The 20,008-nt window shown below is 45.0% G+C and overlaps 1 protein-coding gene across 2 annotated transcripts in view; it reads left to right on the top strand.

The window, feature by feature from the left end:
- The window catches only part of LOC126293723 (protein Lilipod), a 342,658-nt gene that overhangs the window by 233,352 nt on the left and 89,298 nt on the right, over positions 1 to 20,008 (top strand). For both annotated transcript variants that reach the window (XM_049987038.1, XM_049987039.1), the window contains exon 3: positions 15,249 to 15,388. In XM_049987038.1, the coding sequence (XP_049842995.1) occupies positions 15,249 to 15,388 (140 nt within the window). The remainder of the gene's footprint in view (positions 1 to 15,248; positions 15,389 to 20,008) is intronic.

A 20,008-nucleotide genomic window follows, 5' to 3' on the forward strand; every position in this document is an offset into this window, starting at 1 on the left:
GCGTATCAAGGCCGTTAATACGGCCAGAGGTGGTTGTTCAGGGTACTGATTTCTGAGGATCTATGCACACAAATTGCGTGAAAATGTAACCACGTGTCAGTTCTAGTACAATATATGTGTCTAATGAATGCCCGTTTATCATCTGCATTTCTTCTTGATGTAGCAATTTTAATGGCCAGTAGTGTGTGTGCATATCGTTAGCCCACGATTTCGGTCTCGTCAGTATATTAGGGAGCAGCATCGATTAACGACGAGCGTCGGTGTGCCGACCAGACTAACGTGGTTTTTAGGCAGTTTTCCACATCCCCCTACGTGAATGCCGACCTCGGTCCCACGTCTCCCTTGAGTTAGACGATTCTCAAACTTCTACAAAACGTTCTTATACTGTGCCATGCGATAACACTACACGCAAACAGTTGGAGTACACAAAACCAGTCTTCCGTGGGGAATGGTCTGGCCACTCTCCAACACTGTCAGTGGCAAACCCGACTCTTAACGTGCCAGTCCCGTGAGGAAAGGAACGAAAGGATCAAGAGAAGAAAGTTAATTAAAGGCATGACTGTAACTTCGTCTAATGGTCAAGTTACGAAGAAAACAGTTGAGTAGAAAAAGGTGGCGCAAATGGCCACAAGTTCGTCTGACTAGCGAAACAGGCTAATCCGGAAAGTAAGGTTACAAGAATTTTTCAAGCACGAAAAATGAATTAATTTTAATTAAAATCACGCATTGTAGTATAGGTCTTGCATTATTTTTCCACAATACATTTTGTCATCCTTGGAATTTTTGATTCGTGTGTCATAGACTTCTGCCGGCTCCTTTTTCAGCCAGTTCTTCGATTTTCACCTCGTCGTCGTCGGGAAAGTGTTTTCTACGAATGTGTTCCTACAATTCAGTGAACAGATGATAGTCACTAGGTCCATGATCGGGGGTGTGGAAGGGGTGGCTTATAGCATCCCAACCAAACAGTCTACAACTCTTGCTCCATCAGCGCTGTGCGGACGCGCCTTGTCGTGAGACTCCCGTTGTCACCATCCGGCGACGTTATTTTGTATGGCTCTGAGAATTTTCTTCGTGGTCTGACAATATCTGCAGCATTCATTGTTTCACCTTGCCAAAAAAAAAAAATAGTCAGAACCCCTTTTCTGTCCCAAAACACTGACGTGATTTTCCTCGTTGTTGGCTGAGTTTTGAATTTTTTGCCTGAAGGAGCACGAGTATGGCAGCACTGCATTGATTGTCGTTTGCTCTCTGAAGTACGGTGATAATCCCAATTTCACATCTTGTCACTTCAGAATTGAGAAAAGCCTCGTCTTCAGTCTCAAAACGGCCGAGAAATCCGCGAGCGGCACTACCTCTGTTACATGTGTGTTTCGGTAAGCGTCGTGGCACCCAGCTCGCGCACACACACAGCTTCAGATAATTTTGTCGATCAGTTACCATTTCATGAACAACACTTGGCGAAGTGTTTGGAACAACTGGATCCAGGTCGTCAGTGTCCAACGGCGGTCAGAGAGGAGATGATCTTCAGTTTTCTGCACCACGTCGTAGATCAAAACAGACGGCCTTCCGCTTTGTAACACCTCCGTTTAGTTTACAGTGATAAAAGCTACAGAAAGAATAATTTAAAATTAAGAATACAATTTTTAGAGGGGACAATGTGTAGAATCGGAGTTCAGTAATTGCACATCAAAATTATAGTACATCAGCAAGTAGTTTAACGTCTAAGAACAGCAAAGCCACGGAAGCTCCGTCAGGGAGAAGGCAGTGATGTTAAACACTTGTGATGAAAAACCTATAAAAAAGGCCTCATTGTCATTATTGCCACCTTTTTTTTCTCGAATGTTTCGTTAAAGGGCGGGGAACCCGTGTCAGTCAGCGAGACAATAATTAGATTGGACTTTATCGTGTTAAGAGTCACGATAAACTGTTAGAATATTACGGAGATTGAAAGTGTTGTAGTGTACGATCTATGACTATTGGTAGCAACGGAGTATTAAGGACCTTAGTGCTAGATTGGAACTTTACGGATATATAGACGACAGAAACTCATTATCTACCGATACGAGTGAATTCTGAGATAAGTGTAATACAAAAGTGTTGTACTTATGTCATTTACCTAGTACTAATCAGTGAAGGCTTTACGGAACCAAAGCTATTCAGCAGTAAGTAAATCAGCACCATCTGGCAGAAAGCGTAGGCATCAGCTAACACGCTAACTGAAGTGAACGTTTACGTGTTTTACGGACTGCTTAATGTGAACTTTTGTGACTGTGACGTCCCCACTCCCTCCGAAAGGTGGCGCAGGCTGTCTTAATCATAAAAGGGGAGAGTTTTAGCCGGAGAAATTACCAAACAAAAGCGATGTTTACAAGACTCACAGTAATAGGAAAACACGAGGACCGCACGTCATCGGAGAGTCGTCGCTGTCACGTCGGAAAGTAAAGCTGGAAAACCTACGGACGATACGTACCTACGAGCTGACGTCGACGTGAAGTACCTAAAAAGGGAACCACAAGAAAGTTGGAGATGCTTCAGCTTCTCTCTTCATCGTGAATTTCCGTCCTTCCAAAATTGAAATTCCGTACGCCTAGCGTCACATGCTGCCTTCACATCACGCCCTCTGCAGAAACTGAAACAATTTCGTGATGAATCGGAGCGGCATTCACACCCTGAGCACTTACAGCGCGCACTTGGCGGGAGCCAGAATGAGAACGCCCATTTCTCACAGTCGCCACACACTAACCGACCAGCTGCTCGTCGCCGAGAATGCTTGTGCCTTCCGCTGCCTTCCAGCTTCCCCCGCTGACATTCTGTGCTAAAGCTACATGCCACATAACCGTAGTTTCCGGATAACCCTCGTATAGCGACAAAATTCAACTGATGGAACTCGAAGCAGTACGCTATACATTTCTCAAGAGCGTGCTTGGTAGGCCCCAAAACTTATACTTCTGGAATGTGAACAGTGAATGATTTTGTCTCCCTTCGTCCCCCATTCGGATCTCCGGGCGGGCACTACTCAGGAGGACGTCGTTATCAGGAGGAAGAAAACTGGCGTTCTACCGATCGGAGCGTGGAATGTCTGATCCCTTAATCGGGCAGGTAGGTTAGAAAATTTAAAAAGGGAAATGGGTAGGTTAAAGTTATAGTCGGAATTAGTGAAGTACGGTGGCAGGAGGAACGAGACTTTTGGTCATTTGAATACTGGGTTATAAGTACAAAATCAAATAGGGGTAATGCAGGAGTAGGTTTAATAATGAATAGGAAAATAGGAATGCGGATAAGCTACTACAAACATCATAGTGAACGCATTATTGTTGACAAGATAGACACGAAGCCCACGCCTATTACAGTAGTAAAAGATTATATGCCAAATAGTTCTGCTGATGATGGAGAAATTGATGAAATGTATGATGAGATAAAAGAATTATTCAGGTAGTGAAGGGAGACGAAAATTTAATAGTCATGGGTGACTGGAATTCTGCAGTAGGAAAAGGAAGAGGAGGAAACGTAGTAGGTGAATATGGATTGGGGCTACGAAATGAAAGAGGAAGCCGTCTGGTAGAATTTTGCACAGAGCACAACTTAATCATAGCTAACACTTGGTTCAGGAATCATGAAAGAAGGTTGTGTACATGGAAGAACCCTAGAGATACTGAGAGGTATCAGATAGATTATATAACAGTAAGACAGAGATTCAGGAACCAGGTTTTAAATTGTAAGACATTTCCAGTGGCAGATGTGGACTCTGACCACAATCTAATGGTTATGAACTGCAGATTAAAACGGAAGAAAATGCAAAAAGGTGGGAATTTAAGGAGATGGGACATGGATAAACTGAAAGAAGCAGAGGTTGTACAGAGTTTCAGGGAGAGCATAAGGGAACAATTGACAGGAATGGGGGAAAGAAATACAGTATAAAAAGAATGGGTAGTTGTGAGGGATGAAGTAGTGAAGGCAGCAGAGGATCAAGTAGGTAAAAAGACGAGAGCTAGTAGAAATCCTTGGGTAACAGAAGAAATATTGAATTTAATTGAGGAAAGGACAAAATATAAAAACGCAGTAAATGAAGCAGGCAAAAAGGGATAAAAATGTCTTAAAACTGAGACCGACAGGAAGTGCAAAATGGCTAAGCATGGACGGCTAGAGGACAGATATAAGGATGTAGAGGCTGATCTCACTAGGGGTAAGATAGATACTGCCTACAGGAAAATTTAAGAGACCTTTGGAGAAAGAGAACCACTTGTATAAACATGAAGGGCTCAGATGGAAACCCAGTTCTAACCAAAGAAGGGAAAGCAGAAAGGTGGAAGGAGTATATAGAGGGTCTATACAAAGGCGGTGTACTTGAGGACAATAGAAATGGAAGAGAATGTAGATGAAGATGAAATGGGAGATAAGATACTGCATGAAGAGTTTGACAGAGCATTGAAAGACCTGAGTCGAAACAAGGCCCTGGGAGTAGACAACATTCCATTGGAACTACTGACGCCATTTGGAGAGCCACTCCTGACAAAACTGACCATCTGGTGAGCAAGATGTATGAAACAGACGAATCACCCTGACTTCAAGAAGAATATAATAATTCCAATCCCAAAGAAAGCAGGTGTTGACATATGTGAGAATTACCGAACTATCAGTTTAATAAGTGACAGCTGCAAAATACTAACTCGAAATCTTTACAGACGAATGTAAAAACGGGTAGAAGCCGATCTCGGGGAAGATCAGTTTGGATTCCGTAGAAATGTTGGAACACGAGAGGCAATACTGACCCTACGACTTATCTTAGAAGAAAGATTAAGTAAAGGCAAACCTACTTTTATAGCATTTGTAGACTTACAGAAAGCTTTTGACAATGTTGATTGGAATACTCTCTTTCAAATTCTGAAGGTGGCAGGGGTAAAATACAGGGAGCGAAAAGCTATTTACAATTTGTACAGAAAGCAGATGGCAGTTGGAGTCTGGGGACACGAAAGGGAAAGGTTCTCCGAAGACATTGTAATTCTGTCAGAGACAGCAAAGCACTTAGGAGAGCAGTTGAACGGAATAGACAGTGTCTTGAAAGGAGGATGAAAATCAACAAAAGCAAAACGAGAATAATGGAATGTAGTCGAATTAAGTCGAATTTAACTGTCAGGAAGTCGTTTCTGAAATTATTTGTATGGAGTGTAGTCATGTATGGAAGTGAAATATGGACCATAAATAGTTTGAACAAGAAGAGAATAGAAGCTTTCGAAATGTGGTGATAGAGAAGAATGCTGTAAATTACATGGGTAGATCACATAACATTTTTTTTGTCATCAGTCTACTGACTGGTTTGATGTTTGATGCTGCCCACTACGAATTCCTTTCCTGTGCTAACCTCTTCATCTCAGAGTAGCACTTGCAACCTATGTCCTCAATTATTTGCTTGACGTATTCCAATCTCTGTCTTCCTCTACAGTTTTTGCCGTCTACAGCTCTCTCTAGTACCATGGAAGTAATTCCCTCATATCTTAGCAGATGTCCTATCATCCTGTCCCTTCTCCTTATCAGTGTTTTCCACATATTCCTTTCCTCTCCGATTCTGCGTAGAACCTCCTCATTCCTTACCTTATCAGCCCACCTAATTTTCAACATTCGTCTATAGCACCACATCTCAAATGCTTCAATTCTCTTCTGTTCCGGTTTTTCCACAGTCCATGTTTCACTACCATACAATTCTGTACTCCAGACGTACATCCTCAGAAATTTCTTCCTCAAATTAAGCCTGGTATTTCATATTAGTAGACTTGTCTTAGCCAGAAATGCCTTTTTTGCCATAGCGAGTCTGCTTTTGATGTCCTCCTTGCTCCGTCCGTCATTGGTTATTTTACTGCCTAGGTAGCAGAATTCCTTAACTTCATTGACTTCGTAACCATCAATCCTGATGTTCAGTTTCTCGCTGTTCTCATTTCTACTACTTCTCATTACCTTCGTCTTTTTCCGATTTACTCTGAAACCATACTGTGTACTCATTAGACTGTTCATTCCGTTCAGCAGATCATTTAATTCTTCTTCGCTTTCATTCAGGATAGCAATGTCATCAGCGAATCGTATCATTGATATCCTTTCACCTTGTATTTTAAATCCACTCATGAACCTTTCTTTTATTTCCATCATTACTTCCTCGATGTACAGATTGAAGAGTAGGGGCGAAAGGCTACAGCCTTGTCTTACACCCTTCTTAATACGAGCACTTCGTTCTTGATCGTCCACTCTTATTATTCCCTCTTGGTTGTTGTACATATTGTATATGACCCGTGTCTCCTTATAGCTTACCGCTATTTTTTTCAGAATCTTGAAGAGCTTGCACCATTTAATATTGTCGAACGCTTTTTCCAGGTCGACAAATCCTATGAACGTGTCTTGATTTTTCTTTAGCCTTGCTTCCATTATTAGCCGTAACGTCAAAATTGCCTCTCTCGTGCCTTTACTTTTCCTAAAGCCAAACTGATCGTCACCTAGCGCATTCTCAATTTTCTTTTCCATTCTTCTGTATATTATTCTTGTAAGCAGCTTCGATGCATGAGCTGTCAAGCTGATTGTGCGATAATTCTTGCACTTGTCAGCTCTTGCCGTCTTCGGAATTGGTGGGTGATGCTTTTCCGAAAGTCAGATGGTATGTCGCCAGACTCATATATTCTACACACCAACGTGAATAGTCTTTTTGTTGCCACTTCCCCTAATGATTTTAGAAATTCAGATGGAATGTTATCTATCCCTTCTGCCTTATTTGACCGTAAGTCCTCCAAAGCTTTTTAAACTCCGATTCTAATACTGGATCCTCTATCTCTTCAAAACCGACTCCTGTTTCTTCTTCTATCACATCAGACAAATCTTCACCCTCACAGAGGCTTTCAATGTATTCTTTCCACCTATCTGCCCTCTCCTATGCATTTAACAGTGGAATTCCCGTTGCACTTTAATGTTACCACCGTTCCTTTTAATGTGACCAAAGGTTGTTTTGACTTTCCTGTATTCTGAGTCTGTCCTTCCGACAATCATATCCTTTTCGATGTCTTCACATTTTTCCTGCAGCCATTTCGTCTTAGCTTCCCTGCACTTCCTATTTATTTCATTCCTCAACGAGTTGTATTTCTGTATTCCTGATTTTCCCGGAACATGTTTGTACTTCCTCCTTTCATCAAACAACTGAAGTATTTCTTCTGTTACCCATGGTTTCTTCGCAGCTACCTTCTTTGTACCTATGTTTTCCTTCCCAACTTCTGTGATGGCCCTTTTTAGAGGCGTCCATTCCTCTTCTACTGTGTTGCCTACTGCGCTATTCCTTATTGCTGTATCTATAGCGTTAGAGAACTTCAAACGTATCTCGTCATTCCTTAGAACTTTCGTATCCCACTTCTTAGCGTATTGATTCTTCCTGACTAATGTCTTGAACTTCAGCCTACTCTTCATCACTACTATATTGTGATCTCAGTCTATATCTGCTCCTGGGTACGCCTTACAATCCAGTATCTGATTTCGGAATCTCTGTTTGACCATGGTGTAATCTAATTGAAATCTTCCCGTATTTCCCGTCCTTTGCCAAGTATACATCCTCTTGTGATTGTTGAACAGGGTATTCGCTATTACTAGCTGAAACTTGTTACAGAACTCAATTAGTCTTTCTCCTCTTTCATTCCTTGTCCCGAGCCCATATTCTTCTCTAACCTTTTCTTCTACTCCTTCCCCTACAACTGCATTCCAGTCGCCCATGACTATTAGATTTACGTCCCCCTTTACATACTGCATTACCCTTTCAATACCCTCATACACTTTCTCTATCTGCTCATCTTCAGCTTGCGACGTCGGCATGTATGCCTGAACTATCGTTGTCGGTGTTGGTCTGCTGTCGATTCCGATTAGAACAACCCGGTCACTGGACTGTTCACAGTAACACACCCTCTGCCCTACCTTCCTATTCATAACCTATCCTACACCTGTTGTACCATTTTCTGCTGCCGTTGATATTACCCGATACTCATATGACCAGAAATCCTTGTCTTCCTTCCACTTCACTTCACTGACCCCTACTATATCTAGATTGAACCTTTGAATTTCCCTTTTCAGATTTGCTAGTTTCCCTACCACGTTCAAGCTTCTGACATTCCACCCTCTGACTCGTAGAACATTATGCTTTCGTTGATTATTGAATCTTTTTCTCATGGTAACCTCCCCTTGGCAGTCCCCTCCCGGAGATCCGAATGGGGGACTATTCCGAAATCTTTTGCCAATGGAGAGATCATCATGACACTTCTTCAACTACAGGCCACGTGTCCTGTGGATACACGTTACGTGTCTTTAATGCAGTGGTTTCCATTGCCTTTTGCATCCTCATGTCGTTGATCATTGCTGATTCTTCCGCCTTTAGGGGCAATTTCCCACCCCTAGGACAAGAAAGTGCCCTGAACCTCTATCCGCTCCTCCGCCCTCTTTGACAAGGCTGTTGGCAGAATGAGGCTGACTTCTTATGCCGGAAGTCTTCGGCCGCCAGTGCTGATTATTTATCAAAATTTAGGCAGTGGCGGTGATCGAAACCGGGATCGAAGACGTTTTGATTATGAATCAAAGACGCTACCCCCCTTTTTTTTAAAAAAAAATCTAATTCTGTTCGTTGCTTCTGCTCGTGGCGGACGTCGCAAGACGCCCGATATTGTGTTCGAACGTTTCGAATTATCTCGAACATAAGTGTCTATTTACACGCAACCAATACGGATTTAGCAAAGATTATTCTTGTAAAACACAACTAGCTATGTACTGACACGTAGAGGTGAGTGCTATTGACAAGGATTTAAAATTGATTCCATATTTCTAGATATCCACAAGGCTTTTGGCACTGTACCTCATAAGCGGCTCGTAGTCAAATTGCTTGCTTATCTAATATCGTCTCAGTTATGTGACTGGATTTGTAATATCCTGTCAGAGGTCACAGTTCGTAGTAATTGAAGGAAAGTAATCGAGTAAAACAGAAGTGATTTCTGGCGTCCCCCAAGGTACTGTTACAGGCCCTCTGCTATTCCTTACCTATATACACGATTTAGAAGACAATCTGAGCAGCCGTCTTAGGTTGTTTGCAGATAACGCTGTCGTCTATCGACTAGTAAAGTCATCACAAGATCAAAAAACAATTTGCAAGATAACGTAGGAAAGAGACATCTGTGGTGCGAAAATTTGCAGTTGACCCTAAATAACGAAGTCTGTGAGCTCATCCACATGAGTGCTAAAAGGATGCCGTTAAACTTTGGTTACACGATACATCAGTCAAAGTTAAAGGCCGCACATTCAACTAAAGACCTAGGAACTAATATTACGACCAACTTAAGTGGGATGGAACACTCAGAAATGTTGTTGGGAAGGCTAACTGAAGATTTCGAGACTCAGGGAATGTAACAGATCTAGTAAGTAGACTGGCTACACTACGCTTGCCCGTCCTCTTTTAGAATACTGTTGCGCAGTGTGGGACGCTTACTGGATAACATTGACGGAGTACATTGAGGATGTTCGAAGAAGCGCAGCACATTTTGTATTATCGCTAAATAGGGGAGAGTGTGTCACTCAGATGATACACCATTTGGCTCTTGGGGGACAAAAATACAAAGAATTGTTATTTTATATTTTTTTGAAAAATGTCGAAAAAGTGAATATTTTGGTGGGCCACTTGGCAAGAGAATCAGGGCTTGATTACACTATAACAACATACGTTGAGCATTAAATACCTGAATAAGAGCAGTATATATATATATATATATATATATATGAGATCGTTCGGAAGAAACATCATTTCTGTGCATTTTTATAGTCGCGATGTAGTGATACCCGGATCAACACTAAGGGACCAGAAGGTTTATAGACTTTAAAAGAAATGCAACACTACACAATTAAAAAAATTGGTTCAGAAATAATAGGAAAACGATAATGTTCCTTCTGTCTCATGCTGCGTTCGGCCCATCAGCGTGATCGTATTTTCTGGTGATGAAGTAACAGAGAATAATTGTCCTTCAGGTAAGTAATGAGATGGAAATCATCAAGGTTAATTTACTAAAATAAGCACACTTATCTTTACACACTTTTTTAATGCTACGTACCTTTACATATTAAATTACAATAGATGACCATTATGGTTAAATTCTTTATACATAAGTCAAAATGTCTTCTTGATGCTGTCTGTTCGTAATCAGTTACAGGAAACTACATGTTTTCTGATTGGAAAAAATAACAATTAGCATATTCACTCAATGTGTTCACATAAAATATAAAATACAGTTGCGGAACGCAGCAAGTCCGCTTCCGCCTTTCATAGAATACAAACAGTAAAAGGTGAGGCGCCAAATGCCTCATTTGTCTGGGAACAACAGAATTCTTTTTTATACCGTTAATCGATACATGAACATAGAGATTTACAGGCACCGTGCAAGAACGACAAAGATAAAGAATAATAGACTCTATCGCTGCTATGCGATGGTTCATTTCTTTTACTTTACAATTGTTCGATAACATTAGGCCATCAGGCGTTTACTATTGAGCGTATATTAATGTTTGTCAGGCGAAAATTACTAATATTACACTGTCTCTTATGATGAGGGAAGGAATACCGAAGCTGATAACCTTCGTCCCTGTTCACAAAATTCTCGTGGATCCGTATTTCTATCGATTCTTTAACGACGCTGTCCCAATAGCTCCAGGCTCGGCACAGTACCCTGGTGCTCTCGAAATCGAAGGTGTGGTTTTCTTTGATACTATGTTCAGCTACAACAGATTTCTCTCTCTGTCCAAGTCGGGCGTGTCTGGTGTGTTCCTCGCAACTTTTCGAGATGCAGAGCTGCGTTTGCCCAATGTGCTGTACACCACAGTCGCAGGCAGTGCTATATATGCCAGGTGTGTTGAGTTCTAGTGGGTCTTTAGCTGAGCCCAGCAGCTCTTTCGTCTTCGGCGGACGTCGGAAGACGGTATTTTTTTCAGTAGCCTCCCGATTTTGGCTCTCAGGTGCCCCCAAATATGGCAGAAAGGCGAGTCTCTTGTTATCTTCCTCTTTTTTCTTCTTCTTCTTCTTCTTCCTCCTCCTCCTCCTCCTCCTCCTCCTCCTACCCGAAATTTGTCAGCCTGTCTCCTCTTGAAGGTCCTACCAATGTGTGTTTCGCTGTACCCATTTTTTCCGAAATACCTCTCTTAGGTGGTGTAATTCGTCTGAGAGTCTTTCTTTGTCACAAATGACGCGGCCCCTATGTAGCGAGGTGGTGGGTAGTGACGCGTTGCGCCGGATGGTGGCAGCTGGTTGCACGGAGGTACAGGTCTGTGTGCGTCTTCTTTCTATACACTGAATGGCCCATCGTGCCAACCGCCTTCTTGCTAATCAGTATGTCCAGGAATGGAATACAGCGTTTGTGGTTCACAGTTCAAAGTATGCACCATCTCTGAATTTCATTTTATATCAACGCGAATAAACGTGCCTTTTTTTCCAGAATTTTCTGAAGGTACCATTGCCCTTTGCATAATCTCTGAGCAGTAGGGGTTTGTGATTTAGTGTAGCCGAATTTGTATCTAACATTTTGCGTTCCATGTAGTTTTCCCTCGAAGATGGTTTTGGAATGTGCCAACTACAATTAACATCAGAACGTTTTAGGAAACCAGTAATTTCTACCACAAGTTTTTGTGTTGCCTTTATAGAAATCTCGTTTTGTGTATCTGGTTAAATTCTTTTTTGTGTATCTGGTTAAATTCTTATAAGGGAGTTGGGAACTTTATAGCTCAACAGATTAAAAGATAATCAGCAGGTTTAAAGTTCTTTGTTGACTGCCTCGTAATACATCGCACCGGCGAAATTGCAGCCCCACTGTGAATGCTGTTCTGGAACACGGGATGAGTTGGTTGGCATCGGCGACCAGCTGGAGAGCCCGCTGACTACGTCAGACAGTTGACAGCTCCCGAGTGTCGGGTACCAGAGGTACCTCGAGTACTGTCCTCTCCTGCGGATCGCGCGCCCTTTGCAGGAGGTGCAGGACCTGTCATTACTCGTCCACTTAACTGCGAGTCGTGTGTCATCGGTAGGCGGAGGCGTCCTGTACAGGGAGGAGGCAGGCTGTTCACCCACTACACCTGTTTTGTCCCGTGTCAGGAGGAGGCAAAGGTAAAAGAGTGGCGGTCTATTAATAGTCAGCAGTTTAAACGTATTGCAAATGATGGGTCCAATTAGGAAACTGGCAGCGGGGGATAGGAAAAGACAGCAGGTGCACTCGGTGTGAATGGCTGGGAGGCGTCATTCGACATGTTGAAGAGGCCATTCCAGCAACCATTAAAAGAATGAGGTGCGACCGGCTGCAGATTGTGGCACACGTTAGAGCAAACGATGCCGCCGTCTGCGCTCCGATGTCATTCCAGCGACTGCCGGAGAAGGTTGAGAAGACGAGCCTCGCCGCGGTGTTTCGACGAAGCTCGCAGTTTGCAGAATTGTACCCAGAGCTGATTGTGGCCCTTTGGTTACGAGTCAAGTGGAAGGCCCGAACCGGAGACTTCGTAGGTTCTGTGACAAGCTAGGCCGCGACTTCCTGGACTTGCCCCGTAGGGTCGAGAATTGTAGGGTACCCATTAACAGGTCAGGCGTGCACTACACGTCAGAGGCTGCTGCTCAGGTAGCTGACTCTCCGTCCAGTCCAGATGATGATGGCTGTAGGAAACCTATAACAATTGGTGTAAGATCGAAAGAAATGCCTCCGACAGATGAGAGTATTATAATACTAATAGTAAACTGTTGAGTTTGAAGCGCCCTTTAAAAGCAGTAAAGCTCGTGTAATAGTAGGTACAGAAAGCTGGTTGAAACTAGGAATTGTTAGCAGTAATTTTGTTTGGGAAAATTTAAGTGTATATCAAAAAGAGAGGAAAATGGGAAATGTAGGGGGTTTATTTATCACAGTTGACAAAAAACTGAAATCCACAAAGGTAGAAATTGAAGTTGCATGTGAGATCGTTTGGGCAAGACTCAGTACCAGGGTTGAGCATAAAATAAGTTAATCCTTGTGTTGCCCACGAGACTCATTTCCTGGCGTAACTGAAAACTTCAGAAACAACCCCAGTTCACTTGTACATAAGTTTCCCAGTCATATTATCATCAGTGGAAACTTTAATCTACCAACAATTAATTGGAAAAATTACAATTTTGTTAGTTGTGGATGTGATAAGACATCCCGTGAAACTTTATTAAATACCTTCTCTGAAAACTACCTATAACAGATGTATGATGGAAATACATTGGATGGACCTAATGGCAACAAATAGACGTGTCCCCTTTGAGGATGTCCACAACGAAATTGGTATCAGTGACCGTGGCGCGGTTGTGGCCACAGTCATTATGAAGTAAAAAGCCGCCTGAAACGAGCAAATATATATATATATATATATATATATATATATATATATATATATATATATATATATGTTAAGTAAACTAGATAAAAAATCAGTAGTGTCACATCTCAGTGAGGAACTCAAAACTACCAGCTCAGGTCAGGTGCGTGCAGAGGAACTCTGGCTCAAGTTTAAAAGAATATTTGAACACGCGTTGGATAGATATGTACCTAGTAGGACAGTTCGTAATGGAAAGGAACTTCCATAGTATACAGTCACTAAAGGAAACTTCCGAGGGAGGAGAGAGGACTGCATAATAGGTGTAAAACAAAGTGTAGAGCTATAGATAGAGAGATGCCGAATGTAACGCGTTTGTCTGTCAAGAGAGCAATGCGTGATGCCTTCAGTGACTACTGTAGCAGAATTTTGTGGAATGACATTTCACAAAATCCAAAGAAATTCTGGTCATATGTATAGGCTGCTAGTGGCACCAAAGTTAGTGTCCAGTCCCTAAGGAATGAGACAGGAACTGAAATTGAGGGTAGTAAAGCAAAAGGTGAAATGCTGAACTCAGTTTTCGAATGTTCCTCTACAAAGGAAAACCCAGGAGAATCAAAAAGAATGAAATAAGTATTAGTGTCAGTGGTGTTGAGAAACAACTAAAATCATTAAAACTTGTAGTGTTTCCTTTACTCTGGGTTCTGCCGTGAAAATATAAAATAGAAAATGTGATTGGGTTAGTTACGGATAAGGCGGACTTGGTATTATTGATTGAGATCGTGCTGTAATTTGACCGTGCATGGCAGACCGGGCCGGCAACACTACAGAAAGCGACTGTACGGAAATAGAATCAGAAACTAGTGGAAATTTACCTTATAATCTTGTTAGAAACGCTGTACTAATTACAATATAGTCTTCGTGGCTGTCCTAATTTCTCTTCTAGGACGTCCCGCCTTTCACTTTTCTCCGTCTGTTGAAAACTTCAAATTGTCTCTCTCATGATCAATTCACAAATTTGGCGATAACCATCTCGAATCACTATTGAAACAACCTCGAATTTGTAATATAATTTTAATTTCCACCCAAAAGCACATTCAACACAGCGCCGAAAAATACACGTCTTTCGTATCAAGACAAGAAAGAGAGTAATCAATTAGCTGTTAAAAACAAAAACCTACGCAAAAGTAAAAAAAGAAAATTATTTCTAAAAATTGGTCGATGGCGCAGCGCTCTTCTGCGTTCGCGATCGTGAATTATATCTTTGTATTGGCGGAGGCGCGGTGGTCGAAGTACCATTACAAACGAAACAAAGCTCCAGACCTGTTTGGAATCCCTGTCAGATTCTATACTGAATTTACGTCTGAGTTAGCCATTCTGCTCACAATAATCTGGTGTAGATCCCTTGAAGACAAAACCGTGTCCAGTTCTTGGAAAAAGGCACAGCTCACACATGTATACATGAAGGGTAATAGAAGTGATCCACACAACTACCATCCAATATCCAGTTTGTGTTGTTTGGTTTATGTTCGCAGCACCAGACTCACGATGATTTTTTTTTTTAATGCCCGCTTTCTTCAGTTGGGACTCTTCACTGGCAGACAGAAGAGAATCTTGATTTTAGTTTTTGTAATCTGAACTATCTTGGCAAATGAAATGAAATAACCAACTTCGTCATTTACTGAACATTCAGTTATTCCAAATAACATTTAGTTAATGAATAATAAATATGAAATAAATATACAAAACATAAATGTAAAAATAGTAATGTATTGACTATTTCACTGAAGATTGTATATCGCATACTCCTATACACAAATTAGAAAAAATACACACACACATTCGCCACATCGCTGTGGATCACTAGCATTAGAGGTGCTTTACTTTTGTTGCAGCCTGTGGCTGTGCACGTTCTCGCTGGCAGTCTCGCTGGGTGCGGCGCTCCTTTTGCCAATCTCCATCCTGAGCAACGAGATCCTCGCGCTGTACCCCAGCAGCTACTATGTGCAGTGGCTCAACCACTCACTCGTCCAAGGTGAGTGCCGACCACCTCGCATTGCGTTTCACTTGTCTGCAACGAACATCCTTCATCGCGCCAGTCTGCTTGCTACACCCTGCTAGTTCCCAGTGCCCTTAATGCATCTAAGATTTTCGTGCCACCCCACGGTGACCACTGATCTGTCCGATGCTGTCGAAGTGGGCCGTTGGTGCAGTTACAGTGTAGAAATGAATGAAACACAGATTGTAAATTCGTGCATATTTTACTGACATAACTAAGTGGCACGGGTGAGTGTGTTGTAGGCTATACAGCTCCTAAAATCCATTCGAGATACCTAATTACATTTGAGTTCAGACTCTATGAGGACGGTTTTCGTACTTTATTTCTCTGTAAAATAAACTATGCCCACGGTGTGTGAGGGCTCGCATGTTGGACCGGTACGTGTTGACAACGCTCAAAACGGCTTACGGTGCGTTCCGCAAAATCTTACCAGATGCTGCCAGTTAGGACGGAGTTACCACTACAAAGTTTGTCCATTTGTGAGCTGCCCTGTGGCATTCATTTTTTGGAGCAAAACAACTATTTTGCGTTGATAGCTGTCAGGAATTAACGTGTGTCCACGGGGAAAGCTGTACGAGTATTTAAGTGGAGGTAAGGCCTGGACGTATCATTGGACCCCTGAGACAAGACGCCAGAGCTCGGTGTGGAAGGAACGTTGCAAAAGTGCTCAGGGGTCACGCATTTGGCAGGGGAAGTCACGGGTACCATCTTTTCGGAATGTCGGGAGGTGTTGCTCATTCACTACTCCTGTTGCAACACCACAATGAATGCAGAGAGGTACTGCAAAAGTCCTGAGGAATCTGTCAACTGCCAAGTCCCGGACTTTTTTCTCGCAAAGTTCTCTTCCTTCTCGACAATGCTCGGTCCCGTGCAGCCTGAATGACTGAGTCAGAGCTCAGAGGATTCAGTGGGAAGTGTTCCTCCATCTTCCATATTCACTAGATCTTGCTTAAAGTGATTTTCACGTTGCCGCAACGCAGAAGTCAACTAGGAGGTAAGCATTTTAATGCCAATGACGAAATTACGTTGACAGTGAACAGTTGGTTACGAGCTCAGGAACCGCCCTGGTATAACAACTTTCTCACATTACCAGTAATGCTTAGAACAACATGCTGACTCTATAGAAAGTATTGTACAGTATCAATAAAATTATTTTAGTATGATAAATCGTATATAATGTTTCTTTACGAAATATGTAAACTTTGTATTGTAGGTCCCTTGTATATTTCGAAATGCATGGCCATCCAGTTGCAGTAGCAGTTTGAGCATATAACATCTTGTAGAGGTGACAAAAATTTCATTTTCATATAGTTATGAATTCAATTTAAAATACTGTCATAATCTTTTATCGACAGCTGTCCAACTCGTCCGTAAAAATAACTCTTGTCCCACCTTCTGTACTGTAAACCTGTTAACCAGATGGCTTCTAGCACTCCTCTGGTTACCTACTATCACCCTGGGCTTAAAAAGCCCAACCACATCCTTCACTTGTGCTTAGACTAGCTCTTGCCATGCTGTGAGATGAAGAATATCCTACCGACGTCATCCCAGAGGTGTGTTCTGCCGCCACCCCGTCTGCAGAACACGCTTGTCGCTCATTACTCCAGTCCTGCGCCCAGTCCGTCGACCCAGGTGCTACCCCAGTTCAATCACAGGCATGTCCTACACTGTGAAAGGCAGGGCCTCATGAGAAAGCAACCATGTCATATATCACACGAATACCCACTGCCGAGCGGGGGAAAACGGCAAACTTGGCAATTCAGTTGCCAAACATGCTGCGCCCAACAACGCAAATGACGACAACAGCTGCCTAGCTGTGCAACAATTTTCGATACTCTCTTCCAGCAGTAGTTTCTGAGAACTACACACCTGACAATTGTCCCTCCAGTATATCCTCTGCTCTAGCAATTTCTAACCCTTCATTAATATGCTTCCCACTGCCTCACCTCACCTTACCTTATCCCTTCCCTCTTCTGCCCACACAATTTATTCCCAATTCAGTTGATGGGCCGCTATCTCCCACCACTCTTCCTCCACCCCCCCTTCAGAGGGTGCTCTCTCTCTCTCTCTCTCTCTCTCTCTCTCGCACTCACCCCCCCCCTCACCCCTCTCTCTCTCTCTCTCTCTCTCTCTCTCACCCCCCCCTCACCCCCCCCCCTCTCTCTCTCTCTCTCTCTCTCTCTCTCTCTCTCTCTCTCTCTCTCTCTCTCTCACACCCCCCCTCACCCCTCTCTCTCTCTCTCTCTCTCTCTCACTCACCCCCCCACCCCTCTCTCTTTCGGTCTCTCCCCATCTCTTTCGGTCTCTCCCCATCTCTTTCGGTCTCTCCCCATCTCTTTCGGTCTCCACCCCATCTCTTTCGGTCTCACCCCATCTCTTTCGGTCTCTCCCCATCTCTTTCGGTCTCTCCCCATCTCTTTCGGGTCTCTCCCCATCTCTTTCGGTCTCTCCCCATCTCTTTCTCTGTCTCTCCCCATCTCTTTCTCTGTCTCCTCCCCATCTCTTTTCTCTGTCTCTCCCCATCTCTTTCTCTGTCTCTCCCCATCTCTTTCTCTGTCTCTCCCCATCTCTTTCTCTGTCTCTCCCCATCTCTTTCTCTGTCTCTCCCCCATCTCTTTCTCTGTCTCTCCCCCATCTCTTTCTCTGTCTCTCCCCATCTCTTTCTCTGTCTCTCCCCATCTCTTTCTCTGTCTCTCCCCATCTCTTTCTCTGTCTCTCTCCTCCCCATCTCTTTCTCTGTCTCTCCCCCATCTCTCTCTCTGTCTCTCCCCCATCTCTCTCTCTGTCTCTCCCCCATCTCTCTCTCTGTCTCTCCCCCATCTCTCTCTCTGTCTCTCCCCCATCTCTCTCTCTGTCTCTCCCCCATCTCTCTCTCTGTCTCTCCCCCATCTCTCTCTCTGTCTCTCCCCCCATCTCTCTCTCTGTCTCTCTCCCCCCTCTCTCTCTCTGTCTCTCCCCCCTCGCTTTCCCTGTCTCCCCCCTCGCTTTCCCTGTCTCTCCCCCCTCCGCTTTCCCTGTCTCTCCCCCCTCGCTTTCCCTGTCTCTCCCCCCCTCGCTTTCCCTGTCTCTCCCCCCTCGCTTTCCCTGTCTCTCCCCCCTCGCTTTCCCCTGTCTCTCTCCCCCCCTTCGCTTTCCCCTGTCTCTCCCCCCCTCGCTTTCCCTGTCTCTCCCCCCCCCCTCGCTTTCCCTGTCTCTCCCCCCTCGCTTTCCCCTGTCTCTCCCCCCCTCGCTTTCCCCTGTCTCTCCCCCCCTCGCTTTCCCTGTCTCTCCCCCCTCGCTTTCCCTGTCTCTCCCCCCTCGCTTTCCCTGTCTCTCCCCCCTCGCTTTCCCCTGTCTCTCCCCCCTCGCTTTCCCTGTCTCTCCCCCCCTCGCTTTCCCTGTCTCTCCCCCCTCGCTTTCCCTGTCTCTCCCCCCCTCGCTTTCCCTGTCCCTCTCTCCCCCCTCGCTTTCCCTGTCTCTCCCCCCTCGCTTTCCCTGTCTCTCCCCCCTCGCTTTCCTGTCTCTCCCCCCTCGCTTTCCCTGTCTCTCCCCCCTCGCTTTCCCTGTCTCTCCCCCCCTCGCTTTCCCTGTCTCTCCCCCCCCTCGCTTTCCCTGTCTCTCTCCCCCCTCGCTTTCCCTGTCTCTCTCCCCCCCCTCGCTTTCCCTGTCTCTCTCCCCCTCGCTTTCCCTGTCTCTCTCCCCCCCTCGCTTTCCCTGTCTCTCTCCCCCCCCTCGCTTTCCCTGTCTCTCCCCCCCTCGCATTCCCTGTCTCTCTCCCCCCCTCGCTTTCCCTGACTCTCCCCCCCTCGCTTTCCCTGACTCTCCCCCCCTCGCATTCCCTGACTCTCCCCCCCCTCGCATTCCCTGACTCTCCCCCCCTCGCATTCCCTGACTCTCCCCCCCCCTCGCATTCCCTGACTCTCCCCCCCCTCGCATTCCCTGACTCTCCCCCCCTCGCATTCCCTGACTCTCCCCCCCCTTCGCATTCCCTGACTCTCCCCCCCTCGCATTCCCTGACTCTCCCCCCCCTCGCATTCCCTGACTCTCCCCCCCCTCGCATTCCCTGACTCTCCCCCCCTCGCATTCCCTGACTCTCCCCCCCCTCGCATTCCCTGACTCTCCCCCCCTCGCATTCCCTGACCTCTCCCCCCCTCGCATTTCCCTGACTCTCCCCCCCTCGCATTCCCTGACTCTCCCCCCCTCGCATTCCCTGACTCTCCCCCCCTCGCATTCCCTGACTCTCCCCACCTAGCATTCCCTGACTCTCCCCCCCCTCGCATTCTATGACTCCCCCCCCCCCTCGCATTCTCTGACTCTCCCACCCCCCTCAGCATTCTCTGACTCTCCCCCCCCCTCGCCTTCTCTGACTCTCCCCCCCCCCCTCGCCTTGTCTGCCTCTCCCCCCCCCTCGCCTTGGTCTGCCTCTCCCCCCCTCGCCTTGTCTGCCTGTCCCACCCCCCCCGCCTTGTCTGCCCTGTCCCACCCCCCCCCTCGCCTTGTCTGCCTGTCCCACCCCCCCTCGCCTTGTCTGCCTGTCCCACCCCCCCTCGCCTTGTCTGCCTGTCCCCACCCCCCCTCGCCTTGTCTGCCTGTCCCACCCAACACGCGATCTAGTGT

The sequence above is a fragment of the Schistocerca gregaria genome, chromosome 10, assembly GCF_023897955.1.
Source record: "Schistocerca gregaria isolate iqSchGreg1 chromosome 10, iqSchGreg1.2, whole genome shotgun sequence".
NCBI lineage: Eukaryota > Metazoa > Arthropoda > Insecta > Orthoptera > Acrididae > Schistocerca > Schistocerca gregaria.